We start from the raw sequence: 20,448 nt of genomic DNA, 5'->3' as shown, positions 1-20,448 counted from the left end.
GTCACATGATGCAATTTTCAATATTTTAAATCCCAAGCATACCTCTTAAGCCTAAGCCCAAGGATATCGTTTCTTACATTAAAAATTAATTATTTTAAAAATAACTAGGTGTCTAATCAATACACACCCAGTTATTATACTAAATGAAACGTTTCAAATATCAAGGGTTGAGGCAAATCTTGTAAACCAAGTAAAGCAATGCTTATAATAATGTAGAGGAAATATAGGATTTTAAAACGGTAACTCAAAACTTCCTGAGGACCAATAAATCCCGCAGTGGAGTGGGGACCACAGGTGTAGCATGACATGCCATCAGACATGGGGAGTGTGTTCCTTGGTTTTGCTTGGCTGCCCTTTGTTACAAAGTATGTCGAGGAGGAGGAAGAAGGTGGGGCATTAGGAAGTGATAGTGATAAGGGGGAGAATCATCAATAAAACATTCAAAAAGAATAAACGAATGAAGCTGAAGAGCAAGCTACAAGTATTACTGTGAAAAAAAAAACAAAGTTAAAGCACAGGCCAAAAGAAATGGGAGACTAAGGCAAAGGAGGAAAAGAAGAAAATTGTCATGTTGTTTTCCCCATTCCCTTATATTTTCATATTATGTTGATAGCTTGCATTTTTGGAGAACTACCCATTCACATCCTTTGACTATGGATCTCATACTGACAGATTTGTATCGATTCCCTATCTTGGACATCAGACCCTCACTGGAAAACTTTGCTACAAAGATCACTGCCCAGTTTGTTCTTCCCCTTTTAATTGCACTGATGCTACTTGTATAAAGGCTTTTGCATTTTACGTAACACAAATTGTACATGTTATCTTTGTAAACATCACTATCCTTTGGTCAGGAACTATCCAGAGTTAAAGGTGTCGCCTTAATTTCTCCTCTTATATGTTTATGCTATGATTCTGGTCATACTTCCTCATTCCCGGAAAATGTTGCGTCACTTACAAAAAGCTGTTTGGGTTTATTCTATCCTCCGGTGTATCATTCTACATATGACTTTTACTCAGCAGTTAAGGATCTACCAGACAGACAAAAATGCAAATAAGAGAAAATATGCATATTGTATGGATTTCACATGTCATAATTCATTAACACCATTTGCATTTCAGTTTCTTCCTATCATCAACTAGGAATATTCTCAATAATTGTCACAAATAAATAATTTTGGAAGCATTTTGGCAACAATGCCAAACTAGATAACAGTAAAGCAGGCTGAAAGAATACAATGAATTTGAAAGCTCTGTTCTAGAACATGGCCTCTCCAGAAGGGTAAAAGGGACCCAATCATAGAATCTCAGTTGTGGAAAGGCTCCCCAGAGACCACAGAGTCCAACCAATCAATACCCGTACACACAGCCAATAGGTGGGTATCTCTTCGGCATATGTAGCTCTAATCATTAAGCAGTTTTTCCTTACATTGAGCTCAAGCCTTCCTCCAATGTATTCTAACTCCTACCCACCGCTTCTCAAGGATCACACAGAATAAACGTAATCCCTTTTTTAATCCCTTCAAATATTAACAACATCTATTATAATATTCTGTCACCCAGGCTAAGTGTCTACGTCTACTGTCTTCAACCAGGCCTCATATGTCAGTTTCGAGGCCTCTCACCATCTGGGGAACCCTCCTTTTAATTACTTCTACCTTAAGGTCCTTCTTACCAAAGCTGTAACCAGGAATTCTTACACATGAGCAAAGTATCACATACTACACCAAGGGCAAGAGGTAAGAAGCTCATGGAGTGACCATTTAAAAAAAGAAGAAATGAAGGCCCAGAAAAGTAAAGTGACTTGCCCAAGATCAAAGAGCTAGTTAGTGGCAGAACCAGGATTCAAATCGAGATCCTCTGAATCCAGTGATCTCTATTCTGCACTGTATTTATGCACCTCATTTAAATCAAACAGCTTTGCAAAGTATCAGTTGTAAATTCATGTGCCAAAGAGCTTTTTGCTTGTCCCATCTGAATTTAGGGAGCAGATATCTTAGGATGAACATTCTTTCTTTTACTAAAGTGATTCTATTCCCCTCTTTCTATATTTTCAATCTGGTCCCCCTGCCAAAGGGTAAGGAGGCATAGAATCCAGGAAAGGTAATGCCCTGTCACCACCCTAGCCTTGTCTCCACACTGCCAACGAGCGCTCTGGCCTCCCCAGCTACCCCCTCGCTAGATTGCTTCAAGGCGGTATCTGCTTCATTGGCATCTCCTTGCTCAGCTCTAAGCCAGGCCAGAGCTTCAATCTCACTAGCCTTGAAGAACCAAATGGGACAATCTAACCATAGCTCACCACCAGGGCCTACCACTGCCTTTTTCCTCACAGGAATGCTAAATACTTTTTAAAAACCTCATTCCGGAGCTTTATTATCAAGCCTTCCTTTTCTTAGCAGCTAGGCAGCCTGCAGTAGAGAGTGCCATGCCTGGAATCAGGAAGACTCACCTTTCTAAGTTCAAATCAGCCTCAGATACTTCCTAGCTCTGTGACCCTGGGCAAGTCACTTCACCCTCTTTGCCTCAATTTCCTCATCTGTAAAATGAGCTGGAGAAGGAAATGGCAAACCCCTACCATTTCTCTGCCAAGAAAACCCCAGATGGGCTCAAGAAGGAATCAGACATGACTGAAAAATGACTGAACTGACTCCTTTTCTAAATGTTTATTTACCACCCCTTTCCTTTTTGAGGCGGGGAGAGATCAGGGGTTGGTAAGAAATGACATCTATACCTGGACCAGACATTTCCTTAGTACAGGGAACTCACTTAACTTATTAGAAAGCTACCCAGGGCAGAAAAATCACTCTTGCCCAGGATCACACAGGTAATACTTATCATCTTAGTAGTAGATACTAGGCTAGGATTTTATCAATAACTAAAGTCAATTTATTAGGTCTATAATCTGAAAACTTTATAATCTTACCTGTTTGGAAAATCGGCAACAAATCTCTCAAGTTCTCCATGCTCATAGCTGTGGTGCTCAGTAATCGCATTCCCCTGTTCTTTCAGTATGCTGGGAGGTAATTTGGACGGTGTCTGGAAGCTTAATCATAGTCCAACTGGACTCATCAGGTACTTCTGTAACTTCCTTATATAACCTTTGGTTTCAACTCCCTAGTAATCACTTTGGTTCTGTTTTCTGCATTCCAGACTTTGAGGATCATTTAGTCCAACTACCTCACGGGAGGTCATCTGGCTCAAGGTCACAAAGCTTATAACTGACACAGGTGAAACTAGAACTCAGGCCTCAAAATCTCTTTGTCTCTCTCCAATCCTCCCTCCCTTCTCCCATCCCCACCCTCATGGTGCTATGACTGCTTTCTCTCGACGTCAAACAGCCCACAGATCAAGAAATAGCTGTTAAATACCTGAATCAACCACTGTGCTAGACCTTCCCTGGAGATACACAGACGAAAAAGAAATGGTGCCTGCCCTCAAGAAAATATAAAATCAGAATAAGCAAACTTGGGACTGAAGGTGCTAGCAAGATCGGCGGGGGGCCGGGGGGGGGCCGACCGGGGCAGCAACGGGGAATGGGGAATGGAGGAGTGATCACGACGGGTAACAACAGATCGGTAGCACTTGAATTGAATTTTGAAGGAAATCCGGGATTCTAAGCAGCAGAGGGGAAAAGGGATACATTCCAGGAATGAAGGATAATCAGCGCAAATGAAAGGAAACAGGAGATGGAGCATGCCTGAGGATGCAGTCAGGAGGCCACTACGGCAAGACTGCAAAGAATGAAAAGGGATGGCAGTATAAAATAAGGCTGGAAAAGTAGGCTGGGGTCTTGTGGGTCAGGCTGGAAAGGACTTTAAATGCCAAACAAAGGAGTTTATATCTGATTGTAGCGGTAATAGGGAGCCCCTGGAGTTTACAGAGTAGGGGAATGACAGGGTCAAGAATGACCTGGAGAGGGAAGAGACCCAAGGCACGGAGAACAACGAGAAGGCCGCTGCTGATATACCACGGCTCAAATTAAGGCTGTAAGCTAAGAAATGTCACATTTTTTGAGGAAAAAAATGCATTTGGGGTAAGAAAATGACTGAAAGAAATAGGAAATAAATGGCTCGCAAGATGTAAACAGTTTCAAAACATGTAAATTTAATAAATACAACATTACTAAAAGAACTACAGATGTCTGACCTCTGAGGAGCTTTCTGATTCTTCCTGGGCGAATGCATTCTGGCTTGGTGCTTGTGGATTATGTTCTATGGTGGAGCGCGTTCGGTAAGCGTGTTGGCGTTTGCGCTGTGTTCTTCGTAAAGATCGTCCACTACCAGGTTGAAAATCATTCTACAGCAAAGAAGTAGAAAGCACATTAAAAAAAAAAAGATTTGAATCTCATAAATGTTGCATGGACATATCCACAAACCCAAGCAATTAGAGAATGAAAACAAATTATATAAGAAAATACAAAATAAAGGAAATTGCTTAAGATGAACTTAAGATTCTGATTCATAGTCATTTTAATCTTGAAGCTTTCTTGTTTGTAGGACCTCATGATCAAATTAAAGGAAACACAGAACATCCAGTTATAAGTATTAATTTTGCTGATTAAGCACGAAGAAACGATTGAAACAAAACTGGAGACTTTAAAAATTTCCAAAGAAAAGCAACTTTCAAAAGAGAGCAGGCATTTGTAGTGATCTAAAAATTTTCAGTGGCCTCCCTTATAAAACAGGATATAACTATATCAAACAGACCATAAAATGATCTTTGATATAAAATACCAGTCCATAATTTTATAATCAACAAAGGACTAATAAAGAATGTTACAGTTAATTCTAAATTGCATGTGCAAATGCACGGAAGATGGGTTAAAACTACAGACAATCACAAACCATTTGTCAATTGGCTTTGGACTGCAGTCTAACCCAGACATTAAGACACCAATTTACTTGGGGTACATTGCCCAACACCAACCAAGGTTGGACTTAATACTCCAAGTTCTATTCTAGAAGGAAGCATGCAAGAGACACATTGGGTATCTACAGATGATACAAGAATGAAGAATCAAAGGTTGAACATACATACATTTAATAGATGAGCTACAGGATCATATATCAAAGATCTGGAGTAGAAGGGACCTCAAAGGCCATCTAATCCAAAACATTTATTCTTGAGTAAACTGAGGCCCAGGACTTCTCCAATGTCACACAGGACTAAATATAAAAAGATTTGAGCCTGGGTCTTTTGAATTCAGAGACCATACTTTTTATATTCAATCATGGAAGTACCATGAAAGTTTTGGCTACTTTAAATTACCATTTTTCAAAAGCAAGTTCAAAAGTCTTGTAAATTGATGACAAGGGAAATTTTGAAGTGCCTTTGTTGTAAGCAAATATTTGGTATTATTCTTATGCTCAAAAAAAAAAAGTCCCATTTCCAATGTGAACAAAAATCTTCCTAGATCACATCTCTCTTTTTTAAAGTCATTCTGTCCTTTAATAAACTGGATTAGAAGGAAAAGAGATTAACTGGGAGCAGTACTTAAAAACTGCAATGAAAATAATTCAACAGCACAAATTCTATCTTTACAAAAATTACAGTACCAAATGCAGGGGTTAAAACAATAATCTAAACAAACAAAAACAACAAACATGCGAACATTAAAATGACCTAGGTATATCTGGAGTGATTATTTTTTTTGAAAGTTAACTAAAATGGCCTTAAACAGCCAATCAAAAGACTGCCTAGAAATTTGGTGTTTGATTTCTTCTTTTCATTAGGGATTCAATATGGCTACTCCTTCTCCCACTCTAGTCATCCCAAGGTTTCCAGACTAGCCAACTTTCAAAAGCATCTGGTGACATCTGCCCATTCCTACAAGTGCACAACTCCCAATTCCAAGCTTACCAATGACTACAATCACCTTTTAATACATTTCAATTCAAAAGACATTTATTAAGTAAGATAATGTCTGTGATGCTGGTAGGGTGTGGCAACCTGGTATGAAAGGCCAATTTGAGAAATATAATGAAATAACGAGAGCATACACTGTGACTGTGTAATAAAATAAAATAAAAAGAATAAAAAGAATCGTTGTCATAACTACAAGAGAATTGCTGCAGTACAAATATCCCTATGCCCTACATGCCCTAGACACTTGTAAAATAACAACAACTAAAAAAGCCCAATGTATATAAAGAACACATCTCAAGCACTGGCTATCTGCAAATACCATAAATACTAAAAATCGTTATCAACAAATACTTACTCTCTGGACGGTATGAGATGGCTTTCTTTTCTTTTCAAAAGTATAAAGAGTAATTTCTCTTTCACCTTTTGCAGCTCGGCACTCTTCTTGTACCCTAATGAAAAAACGTCAAAGATCAAAATAATTAACTCAAATTCACCAAAATGTATGCTCATATTGATAGCGGGAATAAATGACAGAAGCAGTCTTTGAAGGGTTGTGGGAAGAAAGACACACTAATAAGCAGTGGATGTAGTAGCTATGACCTGGTATAACCAGTTATGAAAAACACACTGACTTTAAGGGAGAAGAAACACTTAACTGTTTAGACCTTTCTGACCCAATGATATCGCTTATGGGCATAGACCCCAAGAAGAGCAATAAAAAAGAAAGGTCCCATATGTAGCAAAATATTCAATTTTGGTTGACTACGATTAATGTAATTGCAATAAAATAAAAACAAAGTAGGTGGTCATCAGTTAAGGAATGACTGGCCAAATTGTGTTATAGGAATGTATTATTACACTGTGAAGAAATAGCCAATAGAATGAATTCAGAGAAATACGTCAAGATATATATATATGTACCGATACAGAGCCAAGAAAGAAGAACCAAGAGAACGATATACTCAGTGAGTGAGTAAACAAGAAACTACTACGTGCCAGGAACAACATCAATGGTAAATACTTGCTTCTCAGGTAAAAACTACATCAGCAAATAAGAGCTATAATGGAAGGAATAACTTCAAGAGTGTATGGGCCCAGCCTGTGGTATCTTTGCTTTAGAGACTTCCCAAGAAGTACCAGGTCAGCTGTGGAACCAGGATATAGGTCTATGGTGTCTTCACTACTGAGACTTCCCAAAGAACCCAATATAAGCCCAGATCTAAGCCCCTGGTTCCCTGGGCCTAAACCAGGGCTCAAGAGGCCTTTCTCAGATCAGATCCATACAGAATTACTCCATTCCTGCCTCCTGTCCAAACTCCCTCAGGCTGTAACTCTAACTACTCCTGTTGCCTTCCATGAGGCAAGGACTTAAGATCACCTAATACCATGAGGTAAGCCTTGAAGAAGGCCCATGAACAGCCCAATCATCTGCCATCTTCAATGGACAGCTCTCCGGCTCGGGATGCTCTGTCTGGCCTTACTCCTCAATGAATAGCACACACTCACCCTACTCACATCCTTCTCAGCTCAGTGATTTTGAACCCTACTGCCTTGCCTCACTCGCTTCTTCCCAATTCTCCTCAACCCAAATGTCCCACTCCATATATGCCTGGCCCTTCCACTGTGCTTTTTAGAATGCTCGCTCCATAGTTAACAAAGCTTCTTTCATCTTAAACCTTTCCCTTTTTTGCTCTTTCCACTTTCTGGCTCTTAGAAATGTCCTTGTCATGACACGGCATGCCTAGCAACCCTTTCCAGGAATGGTTGCACTCTCACTTACTGACTCACCCACTGGTCTTGGTGAGTAAGGCAGAATACTCTGTGCTCCACAATATTCTTTGCTCCATTTCCAGATTCTCCTACACCTTTCAGTAACTTCTCTTCCTCTGAGGTTCATTCAATCAAAAGATTCTGATAGCTGTCATCTACTGAGCCATAAGACATTCTTTCCTTCCTCAATGGCTGCAATATTTAGCTCACAGTCTTTCTCCCCACCTAGCTCCTCCTGGGGGACTTCAACATTCACACTGAAAGTCCTTCAGACACCCCTAACTTCAAGATTCCTCAGTCTCTATTCTCATGACCTACTCCTCTCTCTGCTCCACCTCAGCTCCTGAGATGGTCACATCCTTAGATCATGCCATTACCCACAAATATTCTTCTTGCATGTTCACAAACTCCAAAATTCCCTTATTTATCAGATTATAATCTTTCATCATTTCATCATTCCTTATGACCCCTAAGGCTATTCATCTTCACCATGACTTCCAATGCCTGAACCCCCCAGGCTTTCCCAGGCCATTACCCCTGCACTGGCTAACACTCTTTGCTTCTTTATCTTGATCCCTTGGTGAACCAGTTTGGCACGTGCCCCAACAGCTTTTCACCAAACAGGCCTTGCCCAACTCAAACCTTGGACTGCTCCGACCCTCTGTAACCTTCCTCTAATTTATGTGCCACCGGAGTTACAGATAATCAAAAGACTGTTCTGACTGGGTCCGTTACAAACTGATGTTACATAATCTCAACCGAGACTTCAGGAAAGCAATGCAATCCTTTCTCACCTTCCTAATTGATTCACTATCCCACTCACCACAGTGGCTATTCAAAGTCACTATTAGCTATTATTATTCTTGCCCAAATCTCCCAGGCCCTCGCTCTATCCCCTAGCTGAGGATAGTGCTTCATACTGCCCTGAAAGAAAGGAGGCCATTTTCCAAGAGCTACCTCTTCTCCCCTCCTCACAGGTACAGGACAGAAAGGAGTACTTGTGGTCACAGGACAGGAAAGGAGTAAACACCTCGCCCCTTATCATACCACCTTGGAAGAACTGAAAATTTACAGGTCCCTACAAGTATCTCTGAAAACAGCTGTACAAACCCCTGAAGCTTGGGACAGTACACTCTCCACATTGGAAGCAGACTCTTACCTTATCAAAGAGTTTAAAACTCAAGTAATTGGCCAGGATCATGAGCAAGCAGCGCAAAAAGAGACAGACTATATTATCTTACTTTGGTGAAAAAGAAGATCAAACTATACAACCAGAAGAAGACAACAAAATCAAAGCTCCTACATCCAAAGCCTCCAAGAAAAATATGAATCAGTCCCAGGCCTTGGAAGAGCTCAAAAGGGATTTTGAGAAGCAAGTAAGGGAAGTAGAGGAAAAACTGGGAAGAGAAATGAGAGTGATACAAGAAAATCATGAAAAACAAGTCAACAGCTTGCTAAAGGAAAACCAAAAAAATACTGAAGAAAATAACACCTTAAAAAACAGCCTAACCCAAATGGCAAAAGAGGTCCAAAAAGCCAATGAGGAGAAAAATGCCCTAAAAAGAAAAATTGACCAAATGGAAAAGGAAGTCCAAAAGATTACTGAAGAAAACATTTCCTTAAAAATTAGAATGGACCAATTGGAAGACAGTGACTTTATGAGAAATCAAGACACTGTAAAACAAATCCAAAAGAATGAAAAATTAGAAAACAATGTGAAATATCTCATTGGAAAAACAACTGACCTGGAAAATAGATCCAGGAGAGAGAATTTAAAAATTATTGGACCATCTGAAAGCCATGATCAAAAAAAGAGCCTAGATGTCATCTTTCAAGAAATTATCAAGGAAAACTGCCCTGGTATTTTAGAACCAGAGGGCAAAATAGAAATTGAAAGAATCTACCGATCTCCTCCTGAAAGAGATCCCCAAAGGAAAACTCCTAGGAATACAATAGCCAAATTCCAGAGTTCCCAGGTCAAGGAGAAAATATTACAAGATGCCAGAAGGAAACAATTCAAGTACTGTGAAAACACAATCAGGATAACACAAGATTTAGCAGCTTCTACATTAAAGGACTGCAGGGCATGGAATATAATATTCCGGAGGGCAAAGGAGATAGGATTACAACCAAGATTCACCTACCCAGCAAAACTGAGTATAATCCTTCAGGGGAAAAAATGGTCATTCAGTAAATAGAGGACTTTCAAGCATTCCTGATGAAAAGAAAAAAGAGCTAAACAGAAAATCTGACTTTCAAATACAGGACTCCAGTGGAACATGAAGAGGTAAACAGGAAAGAGAAATCATAAGAGACTTATTAAGATTGACCTGTTTACATTCCTGCATGGAAAGATGATATTTGTAACTCATGAGAACTTTGTCAGTATTAGGGTAGTTGAAGGAAAAAAATTGTATGTATCTATATATAAATAGCTAGATAGAGGACACAGGGTGAGTTGAAGATTAAGGGGTCATATCTGGAGAATAAAATTAAAAGGATGAGAGAGGATGATACTCGGAGAAGAAAGGGAGAGGTAGAATGGGGTAAATTATCTCACAAAAAAAAAAACAGAAAAAGAAAAGTCTCTCACAGTGGAGGGGAAACGGGGGAAGGTGAGAAGGAATGAGGGAATCTTATTCTCATAGGATTTGGCTTAAGGAGAGAATAACATACACATTCAATTGGGTATGGAAATCTGTCTTACCCTACAGGAAAATAGGGGGAGAAGGGGACAAGAGAGGGGGGTGATAGAGAGGAGGGCAGATAGGGAAAGAGGGTAATCAGAAGCAAATACTTCTGAGGAGGGATAGGGTCAAAAGAAAGAATAGAATAAATGGGAGGGCAGGACAGGATTAAGGGAAATAGAGTTAGTTTTTCACAACATGACTACTATGGAAGTGTTTTGCATAACTACACATGTATAACCTATATTGAGTTGCTTGCCTTTTCAATGAGGGTGGGTGGGGAGGGAGGAACGGAGAAAATTTGGAACTCAAAGTTTTAAAAACACATGTTTTTAAAAAAATGTTTTCACATGCAACTGGGAAATAAGAAATACAGGAAATGGGGTACAGAAGTCTATCCTGCTCTACAGGAAAACAGAAGGGGAAGGGGATAAAAGAAGGGAGAGGGGAGAGATAGAAGAGAAGGCAGACCAGGAGAAGGGGTATTCAGAATGCATGCCATCTTGGGGTGGGGGGAGGGGTGAGAAATTTGGAACTCAAAAACTTGTGGAAGTGAATATTGAAAACTAAAAGTAAATAAATTCATATTTTAAAAAAATAGTACATAAATGAATATTAAACAGTAATGCCTAATGAAATGTTAATAAAATCTAGAATAAGAATCACTTCATGTGATAATGTAATGTGGGATTGATACTTACCTAAAAAAAAGGTGAACTCAACACAAAGCATGAAATGATCCCAACTGCTAACTTACCGACTAATACCAGGATTTAGTTCGTTGACCACTACTCTCTGGCTCCACAACATGAAATCCCTCTGAGCGGCCACCTGACTTCGAGAAGAACTATGTATTTGTCGGACACTTTCCATCTGACCACTGGGTTGAAATCCAACATTTGAAGAAGAGGCAAACTCCATATTTGGGCTTCTCACAGCTGAAAAACAGGTAAAGATGACACTCTTCCTAAAAAGTTCCCAACTTTTAAAAGAGAGCTAAAGACTAAATGTAGGCTTCTAAGATGGTGTTGAAGAGGATATGGATATCTGTCCATGCGTAAGAATGGAGAAAAGAAAAGAGACTAATGCATAAGCAGCAGTATGAAGATGAATAAAAAGTGCCAACAAGAAATTAGATTCCCTACATCTTCTTAGATAATGGGCATATACCCTATCATAGCCTAGGCAAGTGGAAAGCTCTGCTCCTAAAAAAGCTGGATTGACTGAAGTTACATATTATTTAGGGCACTGACCCTTGAGTCTTTTCACTGAATAAACAGCTCTCGGAAGCTCTAACACAAGGGAGGTAGTATGGTACCATGGAGAAGTATGGTGGATTTTGAGTTAGACAAGCTAGATACAAACTCCAGCTCTGCTACTTACTACCTGTGTGACCTTGGGCAAGTCAGTTGTTGACGAGACCCACTGTGGGTCTCAGTTTCTCTACTGTAAAATAAAGGGGCCAGACTAGATTACTTTAAAAGTCTCTATCCTCTCGAAATCTATGATTCTAAGTTTCAATGGGTCATCAGGCACTCCTCTAACGACTTCTAGTTAGACAAAAAAAACTATTTGATGGCAGAGATCATTGGCCTTGGATAGGTTTTACTAACATTCAACAACACAATAAAGAATATGTTTCCTAAATAAGAATATCAAAATATTAATGGGGTACTAAATCAAGAATCTAATCCAAATTTTATAAGTTGGAAATTAAGGGACTTATACATAATGTTAGCACCTACTACTCAGCTTGATGCAGATTCAGAAAATATATTTGGGTTTACAGTTCCAAATGTCCTAGAGTCAGGAGGACCTGAGTTCAAATCCAGCCTCAGACACTTGACACTTACTAGCTGTGGGACCCTGGGCAAGTCACTTAACCCCAACTGCCTGGCCAAAAAAAAAAAAAAAGCTATATGCATACTTCCCCTGCCCAAATAAAGATATGGGCCTAATACAATATGAAGCACCTCAACCTAAATGACATTTGTTATCTGGCCACAAGAAACCTAAATTAACCTAAATGAGATGTCCACATTATGTCAGTACAGTGAAAAACTAATCCTTCCAACATTTCCAGTGAGAAGAAGCATAACTTTTCAAAAATTATACTTTGCTGACATTTATTCCTGACATTGAACATATGGAAGTACTGATATGAACACAACACTTATGCTGTAAATACTTTTCATGTTTTTTAGGGAAAAGATATAACACATAATAACTACATTGGAGCAATTTTGTCACTTTCAACCATTACAAAGGAGTGAATAAAAATTAATTCAGCAGTTGACTCTACATATCCTAGAAAGTCTATTATATGCTTTTCAATGTTCAACTTTTGTAAACGTGGTTTTAAATATGAAAGTCAAAAAAAGGCACCTTAAAACAGGAGGGAAGACACACATGAAATGTAGGTTTTTAAGGTCCTGCAGATTAAGGTTGAGGACAATTTTTCAAACAGTAAACACTGTAACAGAATCCTGCTGATGGCGCCTTAAAAGGCCAAAATTCCCTTCTTTCAGTCAGTAAACATTTATTGAGTGACTCTTATGTGCCAGGCACTCTGCTAAATGGTGGGGATACAAACAGAAAAAATAAAGGCAGTCCCTGGCCTTGAGGAGCTTACAATCCAATAGGAGATCTAAAGGTATGCTAATTTTTCTTGTCCACACGTTCAAAAAGGCTAAAACTATGGTGCTACCATGTAATTTCAAAATAGCTTCAAACACAGTAAAAATTTAGAGATTAAAAATTTACAAATGCCCTCCATCTCAATTCACCCTATACAGGCAAATGAAATGGCAAAAAGTATAAAAATTCAACATGATAACTATAGATACATACCTCCACTAAAAGAATATGGTCTATTAATATGAATAAATGAACTTCCTTCTTCAGTAACCAGTCTTAGATCCTGCTCCCTCTGCAGTTCCCTGATCATTCCATCTTGATCCATGGCTTGTTGACCAATCACCTGTTCTATCACTTCACCATCACCTTAAATAGACCAAAAATAAATAAATAGATAAGTAAATCCCACAACTGACATCAGCAAAGGAAGCATTCAACAAGCATTTTTTAAGCCACTAAAATGATGTAGGCACAGTGTTAGATATAAAGGGCACAAGGACAAAAATGTCAAACACTCTGCTCTCAAGGAGCTACACTCTAGATATCACCTTAAAGAAAACATTAATACAATTTTAGAAAAAACCTCAGTTCAAGCTATCATGTGTAAAGTCCTCTTTAGGTGAATAATCAAAACTGTGAATTACTTAATGAAAACTAGCAACATAGTACACACAAAATGTAATAAGGCAAATCCATATTTGCAGTGATTTTAAAAAATCTACCACTGAAAAATGCGACAAATTAGAAAACTTCTAAAACAAGCAAACATGATATATTATCTTCATTTCTCTCATCCCAAAGAATGTTCCACTGATTGAGTAAAGAGGAACATACCTGAAAATTTATTTTTACAAGCAAATAACAGAGTGAAGGGAAAATGAAGACTCTACTTAAGAAAACTCTGATCATTTGGAATTAAGATTATTTTGTATTTATTTTATGACTACTTTTGGAAGACATGATTAGGTTCTTTCGAGTATTTCCTTTTCATACTGAACACTAGAAAACAACAATAAACAGTAAAGAAATTGTACTTTTAGGAAATACCACTTATTCAAAGGACAAATAGCCATTTCTGGATTGCAAATTAGGAATTCCTTTTCTCTACTTACAACTTTCAGATCCAGAAAACTGAAATTTCCAACCAGGTAGGGCAGTGGATAGAGCACTGAACCTGGAGTCAGCATGACCCAAGTTCATATGTGGCCTCAGACACTAACTCTGTGACTCTAGGAAAAGTTACTTAACCACGGCCTGCCTCAGTTTCCTTATCTATAAAATGGGGATAATAGCACCTACCTCCCAGAGTTGTTGTGAAGATCAAATGAGACAATCTTTGCAAACTTTAAAGTGCTATATAAATGCTAGCTATTTTTTATTATTAAGTAATGAAGTCTGACTAATGGAAAGATAAAACCCATAAAATGATACAAGAGCTTTGCTGATCAGAGCCAATATTTTGAACCATATTTGGAAGTAAATGCTGCAGGGGACAACAGAAGTCTATGGTCGAGGTTCTTAAGTAAGAAAGCCATTATGTTTGCCCTACCTCAGGAAAGTCTGTTTGTGCTGATGCCCCCACTCCCACATACCAGGTTCCTCTGCCAAGGTAAAGCATGCCAATAACGTATCACGGTGAGATCACTAACAACTCAACACCATTAACACTGGCAGAAATTCCTTATTTTTGAACATGTTAGTAAGATAATGGATTTCAAATACAATCTAGGAGCTAACATACCATCAGCAATGTAGCCCAGTTGTGGTATAAGGTGTTGGTCCTTACAATGTTCCCGTCCTGGCACCAGCCGTTGGAATTCTGTAGGATGAGGGTTGCCATCCACATCCACCAAAAATGGGGGTGCCATCAAATGAGGAGCTTGCTGAGTCTGCTCATCCAGTACATAGTTGTTAGCATCTCGAATGAGCGGTCGATAATCCGTGTGGAAAAACATCTGATCTGGAATCTTGAGATTATTGAGTAATTAACACATCAACACATTATGTATCAGCACTTCAGCTCATTCCAGGAACTCTTTTCCATTTTCAGCACCTGTAAACTCCTGGCCCAGCGGTGGGGAACCTGTGGCCCTCCAGGTCCTCAAGTACAGCTCTTTGACTGAATCCAAACTTCACAGAATCAATCTCCTTCATAAAAGGATTTGTTCTGTAAAACTTGGACTCAGCCAAAAGCCCTCACCAGAGGACCTAAAGAGCCACATGTGGCCTCAAGGCCGCAGGGTCCCCACCTCTGCCCTGGCCAATCAATCAAGTATTTATTAAGTGCCTATTCTGTACTAAGCACTGATATAAAGCCAAAAATCAAACAATTCTTGCCTTCAAGGAGCCAACATCCTCTTGTGAGAGGCAAGAAGCAAATAAACAAAAAAGAAACAGGAGAGGGGGAAAGGGGAACTCAAGGGGGTTGGGGGGTAAGGGGGCTAGGAGAGACTTCATGGAAAACATGCCACCTGAGCAGGGCTTTCAAATAAACGCGACATTCTAAGAGGCAGAAGTGAAGTGCAAGTATGTTCCAGGCCTACGAGACACTGGGCACAAATATGGCTTGTTATGGATGAGAAACAGCAAGACCACTATTTTGGCTACATCAGGAAGTACAGAAAGGAGAGCAATGAATGTCTAATAAGGTTAGAAAGGTAGTTTGTTGAAACCAGAGTGAAGGGCCTTAAGAGAAACAAAGGAACTCGTATTTGATTCTAGAAGAAGAAGAGAGCCACATGGGAGTTTACAGAGTAGGAAGTCACACCTGCACTTTAGGAAAATCACTTTAACAAATATATGGAGGAGGCTGGATATATGAAGCCAGGAAACCAACTGGAAGACTACTGTTAAGAACGCAGGCAGAGGATTACCTGGATTAATTAAGGTGCTGGCTATGTAAGCTGATAGAAGTGGACAGCTCTGAGAAATGACAAGAGTTGGCAATTGTCGGGTTGTGCAAGGCAAGGGAAGAATCAAGGTGAACAGCAATGCTAGGAAACAGGGCTCATGGAAAGGCTAGGACAGAGCACGGACGGGAGGAGGAGGAGATCGAGAACATTTCCCAGAGGTCTGGGGATCATGCCCAAGCCCTTATTTTCACCACTTGTTTCCCAAATCTTTTGAGGGATAAAATAAAACCACAGCAAGTAATAAGATTATTCTATGATTTTACATTTTTACTTTTTTCTATATTCAAACACTTCATAACAAATTAATTCTATCAATGATGCTGTAATAGAGTGATAAGTCTCACTAAAATAAAGTATGTTAATGTTAATTTTTAAAACAAAAAAAATATTGATTTTTAAAGCAAGGTATACCTCAACATACCTTCCTGATTCTGAGTGTAACTATCTCTGAGTACTTATTTTCCACAAACCTAGGGCATAGATTTATCTAAAACTCTTTACATGTGCAAAGAGGAACATATAATTAACATGTTTATTATGTGAACTCTGTAGTAACAGATCCAATTTCTGGGGACACAAATCAAAGAGCAATCCAGAAAGAGAGGGATTTACAAGATTACCAGGGACAGAGGGAGATGCTGGGATGGTTTGTTCTTTTCAAACATTTGTAGGGTTGTAACACTGAGTGAATAATGGTCCTTCACTCACAAGATCACAGGACTTTTGAGATCAAGCACAACTTTGTCCCCTCATGTCACAGATGAAGAAAGGGAGATGAGAGGTTGTGACCTTCCCCTCAAACAACCACAGACAAACTTCTACAAAAAGCTGTCAATTCAATGCCTGCAGCTCCTGAATTTCTACAACCCCTTTCAACCTTGCTTCTGGCCTAATATTTAAAGCCCCCTTCCAACAACTTCTTAATTCACAAATTCTGTCAAGGGCATCACTGTGTTTCCAATCACCTCAGTACATAATCTCAGAATTATCCGAAGCCTTCCTTGAGAACAAGGGTGGGGGAACCTTTAGCTTCATTGTTCTGTGAAGTTTGGATTCAGTCAAAGGGCCACACTTGGGGACCTAGAGGGCCACATGTGGCCTAGAGGCCACAGGTTCCCCAGCCCAGCCTTAGATTCACTCCTTGTATCCAAACAGTTGCCAGATCTTTGCGAACTTGTCAAACTCAAAAAAATCTCTCCGATCTGTCCCCTTCTTTCTACTCGGGCAACCACCACTTGCTTTTCAATCAGTGTCTCTGTCTCTAGTCTTTCCCTTTGAGAAACTGTCATCCATAAAGTTGTCAAATGGATATTCCTAATGCTCTGTGGCTCCCTAGTGCCAGAGGGATAAAACAGAAACTAATTCCTTGGGCATTTAAAGCCCTTCAAAAATGGACTCCCCTAGCTTTGACTTCCAGAGTAATTTTACATAAGCAATCTTTCAATAACTACTCTCTGTGCCTTTGCACATGCTATTATTCCTCATGTTTAGAATGTTCTTCCTCCTCACCTCCCCATCTTGGAATCCCTGGCTCCCTAGTTCAACTCTACTGACATTCCTATACAAAGCCTTACCAGGTCCCCCTTACTCATTAGCACCCAACCCCACAACCTCAATTACTTTGTGATTAATCAAAACTATGGAATAGATAACAAAAATTAGAAAAAGAGAACATAATATGTAATATTATATATGTAATACTGTATGTAGTGTAATAATGCAGACCCATATTTGCAGTGTTTTTCAAAATATATGATTGGAAAAAAAAGGAACAAAATGAAAAGCCTAAAAGAACAAATGTGATCAACTCATATTGGAAAGAATGTTCCACTGATTATTAAGAGGAACACATTTTCAAATTCACACATTTCAAATTCAAGTAACAAAGTGAGGGGAAAATGAAGACTACTTAAGAAAACTCTCATCATTTAAAATTACTAAGGTTAGTTTGTTATCTTCTTTTAAAGCTACTTTGGAAAGACAGGGTGAGGTCACTTCAAATATTTCCTTTTCAGACAAAACACTAGAATATAACTGTTAGCAGTAAGAAGATTCTAAAAGCAGCTAAGTGGGACAGTGCACAGTGCACTGGGCCTGGAGTCAGGTCAAATCCAGCCTCAGATACTAGCTGTGGAACCCTGGGCAACTCACTGAACCTTTGTTTGCCTCAGTTTCCTCCTCTGTAAAATGAAGATCACAATAGCACCTACCTCCCAGGGGTTTGCTGTGAGCAACAAACAAGACAGTATGGGTAAAGCATTTAGCACACAGTAGACACTATATAAATGCTTGTTTCCTTTGTACACACTTTTGCATCTACTTATGCAGATATACCTTTTTTACCCCAGTAGAATTTAAGCTCCCTGAGGGCCAGTACTGTTTTCACTTTTGTCCCTGTATTCCCAGTGTCTTACTTCCTATCTAGTGTTTTTCTACTGTTCCTTCATGAACTACACCAGGGGTGTCAAACACTAGCATCTGGGTGCAGCAGAACCAGATGAGAATGTGAAATATTTATGAATGAGATGGGAAATATTTAATGAAATAAATGAAAATCGGATACAACAAAGATAATGTTAATATTGTGCCATTGAGTGGCCTCCCGTTGCTATGGGAGTTTGACACCACCAATCTAGACAATGGCCGCTTCCTTCTTGTAGATCCACAATTCAGATAGAGGGATACAAATTAGAGAGCGGCAGAATTAAGCTTCATATAAAGAAGAACTTTCCACCAATGGAACTATATAGCCTCAAAGTATTAAATTCCCAGATACTCAAAAGTGTTCAAAGAAAACCTCGATAACCAACTATTGGGGAATATTAATTATAAAAGGGTTTACTGCATAGGGCAGGAGGTTAGACTATACGACCTCCCTTCTCTGGGGAAATTGGGTTACTCAGTGTTGAAGTCACTTGTTCAAGTGGCAGAGCTAGGATTCAAACCCAAGTAGATTCAATAGCAGGTTCACTAACAGGTAAAAGAAATAATAATGAATATCTTCAAAGTCACCAGCTGATTTTCTCAAAAGAGAAAATTCAATCAAAAGAGCACTATTATTGTGTACAGGGATGAGGACACATCAGATTGTTACCTCAGCGAGAATTCTTAAATACACTTTTATGAATACATTGTCCCTACAGTTTAGTATTAATTTCCATGGGGCAATTTTTTCATTCTGCATATTATAAGCAACTCACAATTACCATCTGGAATCCAAAAAGGCTCACCTGAAAAAAAAAAAAGTATAAAGTAAACGCAAAAATATTCCCAGGACCAAAATGAGAAGAAAAAATCCCAACCTTTTCGTAGTCTCTATTGCATCCAAAACCAAACAGCAGCAAATGTCCGTGAGAATCTGTACAGGCAAAATGTTGCCCATCTGGTGAGAACTTGCAATCAAACACACCACCATGGCCTTGGCCCTCAATCTGAAACAAAGGAAAAGTAATCTGAAATGAATTTTAAAATGATGATAACAGCAGCTAATATTTATATGGCAAGTACTGTGTGCCAGGCAGTGGTGCTAAATGCATTAGAAGTATTATCTCATTTGATTATCACAACCACCCAGGAGGTAGGCACTATTATGATCCCTATTTTACAGATGAGGAAACTGAGAAAACAAAGATTAAGTGACTTGCCCAGGGTCACAAAGCAACTAAGTGCCTGAGGCTGTATTTGAACTCAGGTCTTCCTGACTCCAGGCCCCCACAGTTTTGAATCCTCCTTTGTTAATATGTCTTAGATTCATCAGCAATCTAATATGCTCTACAGCTACCAATTTGGGTATTGTTCTAAGTAAAGTAAGTGGTGAATCACAGAACCATAATGCAATTTTAGAGTTGAAAAGTACCTTAAACATCATTAAGTACAAAGGCTTCATTTTAAAGATGAGCTTAACCACTCAAGTGGCCCCACTTGATATAGGCAGCAAACAACAGAGCCCAGATTCAAAGCCAGGTATTCTAAATCTAAATCCAGTGTCTTTGCTATAAAAATCCCTGAAACTCAGGGTTGTTACTTGCCTGGAGTCACACACTGTTAGCAAGTGTCACAGCTGGATTTCAAACCCAGGTTTCTTGACTCTAGAAGCAGCCAACAATCTTTCAAGTCACAAAGCATTTTATTAAACTGAAATGTTTTAAAAGTTTCCCACATTTTATTCAAAATACAAACCTCCTATGAATTGATTATTATCAGTAGACCTACTGTCTGGTGTCAGAAGAAGAATTCCATCTGGGGTTTTTGAAAAGTTCCACTTTAGGCTTAGATGAATAGATGGTTATGAAGAGAAGCTCTGAAAACCCTACTGATTTCATGTTGCACAAAGATGTGACAAGTGAACAAGGAATGATCACTTTAAAACGAGTTTGCAGTGCAATGTCCAAAGTTTTTTTCCAAGTGCAACTGACTGGCACAAAGAAAGAATAATCATTCTCAATTTCCTCTCGGATTTATTTCAAGTTTCCCTTTGAAAAGGAAATAATGCTAATCATCCCATGTATTACATAGCTTGTTAATAACATCTTGGTTCACTTGGAGGGAAAGTTTTTTTTTTCCCTTAAGTAAATCAC

The 20,448-nt window shown here is 39.0% G+C and overlaps 1 protein-coding gene across 5 annotated transcripts in view; it reads right to left on the bottom strand.

The window, feature by feature from the left end:
- The window catches only part of BRWD3 (bromodomain and WD repeat domain containing 3), a 126,380-nt gene that overhangs the window by 44,367 nt on the left and 61,565 nt on the right, over window positions 1–20,448 (bottom strand). For all 5 annotated transcript variants that reach the window (XM_020964534.2, XM_078147921.1, XM_078147919.1 and 2 more), the window contains exons 16-21: window positions 19,174–19,302; window positions 14,701–14,926; window positions 13,173–13,325; window positions 11,080–11,260; window positions 6,221–6,314; window positions 4,147–4,296 (exon numbers count right to left, since the gene is read on the bottom strand). In XM_020964534.2, the coding sequence (XP_020820193.1) occupies window positions 4,147–4,296; window positions 6,221–6,314; window positions 11,080–11,260; window positions 13,173–13,325; window positions 14,701–14,926; window positions 19,174–19,302 (933 nt within the window). The remainder of the gene's footprint in view (window positions 1–4,146; window positions 4,297–6,220; window positions 6,315–11,079; window positions 11,261–13,172; window positions 13,326–14,700; window positions 14,927–19,173; window positions 19,303–20,448) is intronic.

The sequence above is a fragment of the Phascolarctos cinereus genome, unplaced genomic scaffold (assembly GCF_003287225.1).
Source record: "Phascolarctos cinereus isolate Bilbo 61053 unplaced genomic scaffold, phaCin_HiC Scaffold_8;HRSCAF=390, whole genome shotgun sequence".
NCBI classification, from domain to species: domain Eukaryota; kingdom Metazoa; phylum Chordata; class Mammalia; order Diprotodontia; family Phascolarctidae; genus Phascolarctos; species Phascolarctos cinereus.
This window is presented reverse-complemented; position numbering and strand designations above follow the sequence as displayed.